General features: G+C 28.4%; 1 protein-coding gene across 1 annotated transcript; it reads left to right on the top strand.

Annotated features, from left to right (window-relative positions):
• The first annotated feature begins 8037 nt into the window (after positions 1 to 8037).
• On the top strand, positions 8038 to 9846 carry LOC141710700 (2-methylpropanoate--CoA ligase CCL4-like). Its single transcript, XM_074513242.1, has one exon. The coding sequence runs from the start codon at positions 8050 to 8052 to the stop codon at positions 9712 to 9714; it is 1665 nt and encodes a 554-aa protein (XP_074369343.1). The 5' UTR covers positions 8038 to 8049; the 3' UTR covers positions 9715 to 9846.
• Positions 9847 to 10093: the final 247 nt, after the last annotated feature.

Here is a 10093-nt window from a genome sequence, read left to right as displayed (position 1 = left end):
AATTTTAGTGTTAAACGATCAGGAAACAAATCATCTAATTGTTTTTAGTATGTTATTTGTTTTATCACCTGGTTGTATCGACAGTTGGTGATTTGTTCCGACTGTACTATATTCAATTTAATGAGAACTTTCTGCATTTGTCAAAAAAAAAAAAAAGAAGGTTCGTAAAATTTTCAAAAAGTGTTATTCCACCATTGTTCCCGAAATGCGAGATTTTGGAATAAATATATTTCTTTTGAAATACTATAGTCTTCTTCCAAGAATGATTATTCATGGAATCTTACTTTATCCATATGGTGAAAGCATCAGAGTAATATTTGTCAAAAAAATAGCAAGTGATTAATCAAAGTGATACATGCAAAAATGCGATGTAATGAAATGTATCCCGCTTTATTATTCAGGCTATCAAATTTATAAAAGTGTTCTTCTGCGTTCCCTTGTTCCATTTAAAAATGAGTCACCATTAATTGAAACATAGTGGAAGCTATTAATCAAGATGAACAAAAGATCATCTTGAATATTTTTCATTTTTCAAAAATCAGTGTTTAGACTTTAAATGCATCATTACAAATGTGGACTAAAATAAATTATTATACTGAATCCTTTTTATTCTTCATAATATTGAGCTAGACTATAAAACAAATAAGTAATGATCCAAAACTTAGTTTTAGAATAGTTAAATAACTTTACCACCACTAGCCAAAAGCCAGACTTGACCCGTAAATAAGATCAATGTCACAGTAGGTTTGCTTTATTTTTCCAATACTAAAGGAATAAATAGTTGTCTAATATCGTCAAAAATATGCTTGTTAAATGTTTTACATGCCTGATAATCAGACGCTTAACATTAATTGGTGTGTTGTGCGGTGCCTGAATTTATAAAATAAAACATCACTTCGACCATAATGTTCCCGATGCAGTCTTGGCAAAATTACTCAAAAGATTGACAAAATTCCCCCTTATATAGTTGGCTTTACGTTTAAGATATCATGGTATTATGTGATACAAATTCATGTGTTCATCAATTCCGGTTAACTTTTAGAATTTTATTGTTCGCGTCAATTGATAACAATCAGTATTATGTTACTTGATATGCTCGTCTATCATATCTATTATACATAGGTATTTTGTGAGACAATTTATTTATATAAAATTACTAAATTATTCCTAATAAATATGTATTAATAAACCCGTGTCATTTTTATAATTATATATTATAGATTATAATTTTAATTATATGTTACTTGTAAGATTCGATCTTATATCAGTTGAATGATAATTTTTAAAATTATATCTTACGGTTCTCACCAATTTGATCTGACAGCTCTAGATTGAGTAATCAAGGATCAAAAACCAAACTTTTAATGTTGTGACTTTTAATATAACTAGCCTAAAACCCGTGCTATGCACGGATTTTTATAATCTTAATTTTTTTAAAAATTTTAATATGAATTTAATTCCTAAAATTGTTCATTTAATATTTTTAAATGACATGATTTAATGATAAATATATTGATCAATGTTCATGACATTTTTAAGAAGAGGTATTTGAAAAAAAATTGTTAACCCTTTAGTTATATATTTTTATTGATATTTCTACGTGTAATCACAATTTTTTTAATTAAAAGTTAAGTTATTTTAGATGAATAGTGCATGAATTATGTTTATTATGATATTAACTTCTGTTCATCTTCGAATTAATAGTTTATATTATTTTGATTTAACCCGAGGTTCATTACACCGACCAAATTTAAATAATTAGTTTAGTTTTATTATAACTTTTTTAACCCGCATCAATATGGGGTAAAAAATCAAAATACCCACTATTTGGGGGCTGGTGCCCAAAATATCATTTGGCGGGAGAGACTGCCCTTTTTACCCAGTGAATACGTATTACCATCATGCGTATTCTGTTTTTTTTTAAAATTTACAAAGAATACGCATGTCTGACATACGTATTCACTGTTACAGTAGACAGTCAATACGCATGTCAGACATGCGTATTCTTTGTAATTTTTTTAAAAAACAGAATACGCATCTGTAAAATGTGCATTTCGTCGGTATTTTGGACAGTTTTCCCTCCGGTGGGTATTCTGGGCACTTGAAGCTGAAAATTGGTGTATGTTGGGCATTCTTTCATCAATATGATCAATTATATAATGTGTTTTTAGTCTGAATGGATAGTATAATTATTTTATTCTAACCCGGTTGAATAGTATAATTTTATTAGCCGGATCAATAATATTTTTTTTAACTCGAGACACATTATACCAACCAAATCCAACTAATTATTTCTAGTTTTTTTTAATTTTTTATTTTTGCCGGGATAAAAAAATTAATTTTATTTTAACTCGAATAAAAAGTGTAAATTATTTTAGAATAAATAATATTTAAATTAGTTGATATATTAAAGATCATTTTAGAAATTTATTGTATAAAATTAAATTAGTGGAATAAGTTGATTTTAATATCAATTTGATTAATATAGACCTCATTATGAATTAGAATTTAAATTGGTATAAGAGGTTGACTTTAATATCGATTAGAATAATATAGAGTTTAATGTTAATTAGAATTTTAAATTGATAGAGAAAGTTGAACCCAATATAAATTAAAATTTAAATTGACATGAGAGGTTGACTTTAATACTTATTAGAATAATATAAAGTTGGATATGAATTGAAATTTGAATAAGTACATGAATTTTACTTTAATATCAATTAGAATTCACTTTCCACCTTCAAGTGCCCATAATATCCACCGGAGGGAAAAATGCCCAAAATACCGACGAAATGCGCATTTTACAAATGCGTATTCTGTTTTTTTAAAATTTACAGAGAATACGCATGTCTGACATGCGTATTCACTGCTACAGACATGGGTATTCTTTGTAAATTTTTTAAATAACAGAATACGCATCTGTAAAATGCGCATTTCGTCGGTATTTTGGGCAGTTTTCCCTCCGGTGGGTATTCTGGGCACTTGAAACTGGAAAGTGGTGTATGTTGGGCATTCTTTCATCAATATGATCAATTGTATAATGTGTTTTTAGTCTGAATGAATAGTATAATTATTTTATTCTAACCCGGTTGAATAGTATAATTTTATTAGCCGGATCAATAATATTTTTTTTAACTCGAGATACGTTATACCAACCAAATCCAACTAATTATTTCTAGTTTTTTTTATTTTTTATTTTTGCGGGGATAAAAAAATTAATTTTATTTTAACTCGAATAAAAAGTGTAAATTATTTTAGAATAAATAATATTTAAATTAGTTGATATATTAAAGATCACTTTAGAAATTAATTGAATAAAATTAAATTAGTTGAATAAGTTGATTTCAATATCAATTTGATTAATATAGATCTCATTATGAATTAGAATTTAAATTGGTATAAGAGGTTGACTTTAATATCGATTATAATAATATAGAGTTTAATGTTAATTAGAATTTTAAATTGATAGAGAAAGTTGAACTCAATATAAATTTAAATTTAAATTGACATGAGAGGTTGACTTTAATACTTATTAGAATAATATAAAGTTGGATATGAATTGGAATTTGAATAAGTACATAAATTTTACTTTAATATCAATTAGAATTCGAATGACCGACCGTCTAAACTTTACATGTATATGATTTTTTGATTTACGTGAACTGATTTTTTTAAAAAAATAATATCATTTTTCGAATTAAATAGAGTGTATTTTATTTTAGTTAAAATGAATAAATGATTGATTGTTAGTAATTAGAATAATTAATAATTATAATAATTATACAAACTTAACTTCACAAAAAACTTAATGGGGCGTCAATAGAGAGAAGCGGGTAAACAAAAATCTGAGTTGAATACATTGAAGACATGAGCACAAACGATATAGGTAATTTGGAGAGACATTATGCAGTTAATCCAAATAAAAAAACTTCATAGAACTTATTCGAGGGGTTATAAAATTGAAATTATAGACTAAAATAGATATGAGTAATTGACTTTAATAAACTAATATTAATATAATCTATAAGTAAGGTTAATTATGTAAAATCAATTTATATTAAAAATTAAATACAGAAGTCCAAGCTTTTAATGTTTGGTTATATGAAACATTAATGTAGTTTCATATAACAACCAAAAAATAAGTACTTATAATATTAATCTATTATATTATTTATACTGTACTGTTATAAGCGAAAAATGGTTTTGTTTAGTCGGTCTTGCTAAAACGTATATTAACACCTTCCAGAATAAAGTTTCAACAAATACAATTTTATAAAAAAAAAAATTAAGTATCCAATATAACTACAAACTCTACGAATTTTATCCAACTTTAATATCTAATTGTAATCAACTTCTTTCTTATCACTTTTGTAGAAAACTCCAAAATAAAGTTAAAACAAATATAATTTTATAAAAATAAATAAATCAAGTATCTAATATAATTATAAACTCTACAAATTCTTATCCAACTTAATATCTAATTGTAATCAACTTATTTCTTACATCTTTGAAAACCAAACACTTTCAAAATTAATTTTAGTAATTCATATTATACTGTTGTAAACCAAACATGGTTTTGTTTGGGCATTGGTTAACACCTTTTTAAAAAATATTCTAACACCTTACAAAATAATGTTTAAACAAATATAATTTTATTAAAAAAATAAATCAAGTTTCTAATATAACTACAAACTCTATGAATTCTTATTCAAGTTAATATCTAATTGCAATCAATTTTTTTCTTACCTCTTTTGTAGAAAACCAAACAATTTCAAAATTAGTTTTAATAATTCAAATTATAATATAACAATAATATAATTCATAATTCAAGAAAAAAAATATTTTTTTAAAAAAATAATATCAATCTATCTATCTATACTATATTACTGTACTGTTATAAGTAAAACATGGTTTTGTTTGTTTGGTTGACTGGTTAACACTTTCCAAAAAACCAGCCTAACACTTATCATTTTTCAACAAAAAAAATCTACTCTAGAGAGTACACTGACTCTATGCCAAAACACTTTTTGTTGCAGACTAAAAATATATATAATTAATTAAAAAATTGTCATATAGACAAGCTATACATCCATTAGTCCTGTCAAAATTCCCACAATAAGCACACTTGCATGTTGTTGTCACATAATTCACTACTAAAAACCTACTCAATTCGTCATTTATATTAAAAACATATTTAATAGCAAAATTAATAAATAAATTTGAAAAAAATAAGATTAATAATTTATATTAAAATTAATATCATAAATTTCAAAAACTTATTTATTTTATTTCATAATTTACCTTTTATAATAAAAAGTAAATATAATAATAATATGATAATAATATTAAAATTAAACCATGCATCGCGCATTATATATGCTATTTTAAGTGTAATAGGTCATTTTAAGTGTAATAGGTTATGATTGGTTGTTTGTTTAATACTTTCCTAAAAAATAGTTAGCATGACTTTCAAAAATATTATTAGTATTAAAAATAATAAAAACATGTATCTTTGACTCTTCTAAAATTTATTCAAATTATAATTCTCTCCGAGTGTGAGATCAAATAATCTCATAATCAATTAATTTCTTAATAGCTAATACACATTAGATGAACACAAATATTATATTTAAAAAATAAATTAAAAATACATGAAATTGAAAAAAATACAAAACTTTGGTATTACAAAGGCCAACATGAAATATGATTCCTTATATTTAAGAAACACTAATAATAAAAAAATGGATGTTTTTGATGTAAAAAGAAAATTTGAATTTAGGATTTGTACACTAAAATTTTAGTTATAAAATAAAGAACTTATGGTGTAAGTATTAAAATATGAGTAGTTATGTCACAATTTTAATATCTTTCGATTTTAATAATATAGCATTAATATGTGATAATATTATTAAATTTTAAAATAAATATATGAGAATAGTTATATTCAATATGAACAATATTCTAAATCTTAAAATTTTAATCATCCAAATTTGAATCTTTCAAATGTATAATATAAAAAAATATATGTATCATTAATTTCAATAATACATAATTATTATATTTTATTTAATTATCTTTTATAATTTTTTATTTTTACAAAAATATTATAAAAATAATACTATTATGTTATAATGAGTTATAGGCTAGTATACTATTATAAGCAGGACACCCTCTATTTGGTAAATGTAACAACACAATAATATTATATTAATATTTAAATTGCTCTCATATGTTCAAAGATTCGAATTCCGTCAACATCGTATCATGTTTAAACTTTTGTATTCTTTATTTTTAATAATTTTGACAAGTTCAAGATTCGAGTCCCCTGAACAACACATTATATATTATATTATTTAGTTTTAGACAAAATTAAAATTATCATAAAACATACATTATTATAATTTATTATATTTTTAAATTTATTTTTCAACTATTAAAAATCTATATTAATATATAAATAATTTAAGATAAAATATATTATTAAAAATTATTCGAGTGTTAAAAGCAATTTATGCGATGCACGAGTTATATGCTAGTATAATTTATACAGGAGCCAGCTTGGTTATATGAGAGATGGAAGACTTGTATACAAACGCCAAAAAGGGAGTACCCAGGGTTCAATGAAATTTGATCAACGACGTTGACTTTAAATATTTAGATTTTTTATATTGTATATAAATCCTGTCAAATAAGTCTTTATAATATTTACGAAGATTAGTAATTTAGAGTACCTATGTAGTTCTCGGATTGATATGCAGACATATATTAAGTCTATTATTTTTAATGTATATTTGAAATCAGAATATAATAGATAAGGATAATTAGATAAATTTAACGTGTACCAAAAAACAGGAACCGTACCAAAAATTTCAGTATTTTGTCTTTTATATTTTATATAATAGTAATAGATAGATAATATAGATTTACTGAAATAGACTAAAATTTTAATTTTATTCAAATTTTATATATCTATAAATATCACATTTAATATGTAGTATTCTATGCTCTATGGGGCGATAATAGAATATAAAAAATTTAAATACACTTTTTTACGAAAATTGTCTATTAGTTGTTTAATATAAATTGAAAGAATGTGCATCTCACGTCCTAGTATATTTTTCAACAATACATGTACATGTTGTGGTAAAGATTGTTGATTATAGTGACGTGGTTTGTATTTAAGCTATGATTTCTGGTATATTACTGAACCACATGTAGGTTTTTCTGATTATAACTGCACAACACTTAAGTTAAATTAGAAGGCAAGGCCATGATAAAGGTGCATTTTGTAATGAATCAGAACAACATAATCTTACAAAGAAGTATAGTATGGTCACGGCATGAACAAGAAAAAATACTAATATTTTTTGAGCTCTTTGTAGTATTTACCACCAGGTTATGCAGATGACCCTCCTTTTGTATCATGTCCTTGTATGTGAGTTTGGAATTCATACTAAACCCAACTATACTACCCAAATAGTTAAATACGAAGAAAATTCTAAAGCATAGTGTTTTTTGGTTATCGAGTCTAGATCATAGAATTTTGTACAAGTCATTGGAGAGTATATTACACACTCTGCATGTTGTAGCGAGGGAATTTCCCATAAGTACAACTTATTGCGGTATCAACACCCTTGTGATCAAGAATATTGACATACACAGGCGAATCTTCAGCAGCCTCTATTAGGCCGTCGGCAAATCTTGCATTAGGCATGATTTTAGATTTTAGTTACCGTCTTTAAGTTACTAATTAGGCCAGCTCCGAATCTTTCAAATGAACAACCCAAGACGGTATTTTGTCATAGCTTGTTAACGCAACCAATTTGTACCCCGCAGGACAAACAAAAAATACCAGACTGTTTTTTACTTTGTTTTTTGCCAAGCCAAACAACAATTCTTGTATTTACTGCCTAGGAGTTCTTAACATATATAACTATGGAATATACCTAACCTGCTCTTCCTAGTATAAGAACGACTCACTCTCCGTTTCCTCGGTCCCAACTTCACACCAAATTACTACATTGCATTCTCATTTTCCTCCTAATTGACATGGATAATTTAAAGCCAGGAGCTGCAAATTCAAGCCCTTTGACACCTCTAGGATTCCTAGACAGAGCTGCTGTTGTTTACGGAGACTGCCCTTCTCTTGTTTACAACCACACTACCTACACTTGGTCACAAACTCACCTCAGATGTCTTAAACTCGCTTCTTCCATCTCCAATCTTGGACTCGGAAGAGGTGACGTTGTATCCGTTATAGCACCTAATATTCCAGCCATGTACGAGCTCCATTTTGCTATTCCAATGGCTGGCGCTGTGCTTAATACCATCAACACTCGCCTTGATCCTCGTACCATCTCTGTCCTACTTCGCCACAGTGAATCCAAGCTTATTTTTGTTGATTACGAGTCAGCTTCAGTTGTTTCAAAAGCCATTTCTATGTTTCCACCAAATACTAAGTCTCCACTTTTAGTGTTCATTGCTGATCTAGGAAGTGAAGACTCCCCATCACTGTCTGCGATTGAATTCCATTTCAGTTATGAGAAAATGGTGCAAAATGGTGATCCAAATTTCAAGTGGATCCGCCCTGAGAGCGAATGGAGCCCACTGACATTAAATTACACCTCAGGAACAACCTCCGCTCCAAAAGGTGTGGTGCATAGCCATAGGGGGACATTCATTGTGACATTAGATTCGCTAGTGGGATGGTCGGTTCCGAAACAGCCAGTATACTTGTGGACCTTACCTATGTTTCATGCCAATGGCTGGAGTTACACCTGGGGAATGACTTCGGTTGGGGGAATGAACATTTGTCTGAGAAAGTTCGATGCTCAGACAATCTATTCGGCCATTACTAGACATGGAGTTACGCACATGTGTGGTTCCCCTGTAGTCCTCAATATGCTATCAAATTTTTCAGATGCAAAAACACTAAAATCCCCAGTACAACTCCTGACAGGTGGTGCTCCTCCTCCTGCAGCTATTCTTTTAAAAGCCGAATCACTAGGATTCGTTGTGACTCATGGTTACGGATTGACAGAGACTGGGGGAGTAACTGTGTCATGTGCATGGAAATCAAAATGGAATCATCTCCCGGCCTCTGAGATTGCAAGATTGAAGGCCCGACAAGGAGTGAAAACAGTGGGAATGACAGAGGTAGACGTGATTGATCCTGAAACAGGTATTAGTGTGAAGCGAGATGGAACAAGTCTCGGAGAAATAGTGTTGAGAGGCGGGTGTTTGATGCTTGGTTATCTTAAAGATCCAGAGGCAACAGCCAAGTGCATGAGAGAAGATGGATGGTTTTACACAGGAGATGTTGGCGTGATGTATCCAGACGGATACTTGGAAATAAAAGACAGATCAAAAGATGTGATTATAAGCGGTGGCGAGAATATTAGCAGTGTGGAAGTTGAATCAATATTGTACACACATCCTTTTATTTTCGAGAGCGCGGTGGTGGCACGGCCTGATGAGTTTTGGGGAGAGACACCTTGCGCATTTGTGAGTTTGCACGAAGATTCTAAGAAGAGTGAGTTAAAGGACAAGGATATTATAGAATTTTGTAGAAGTAAGTTGGCACATTACATGGTACCCAAGACAGTGGTGTTTATGGAAGAGCTTCCCAAGACATCAACAGGGAAGATTCAGAAGTTTGTGCTCCGAGAAAGGGCTAAGAAGATGGGATCAACAAACACTAGGAGCCGCATGTAAAAAACGACTGCATTGCACTTGCACATCATCTGATGCAAAAACACACAAGCACAACAAGAATGAATTAGAATCTTAATGCACTTTCCGATTTGTAAATGACACAATTTCTACTAATACTGTCTGAAATTTCAAGTAAACATATCTGTTCTCAAGTAATACCATGGGAAATTTCAAGTAAACAAATCTATTCCTATCGCGTAAATATCACAATTTCGACTAATATTTTTCTGATTTAAAAGAAAAGTATTATTTACATTTTGGCTTGATTTGAAATTTGGATTGCTATGATTAAAACCAATTACAATTCAAAATAATGGAGAAAATACGTAAAGTTATCTTGTATTGTTTTAAATGAAACTTTATTTTATGTTTTTTCTAA

The sequence above is a fragment of the Apium graveolens genome, chromosome 3, assembly GCF_009905375.1.
Source record: "Apium graveolens cultivar Ventura chromosome 3, ASM990537v1, whole genome shotgun sequence".
Lineage (NCBI taxonomy): Eukaryota > Viridiplantae > Streptophyta > Magnoliopsida > Apiales > Apiaceae > Apium > Apium graveolens.
Note: the sequence above shows the minus strand (reverse complement) of the source record. Positions and strands in the feature narration are given on the sequence as shown.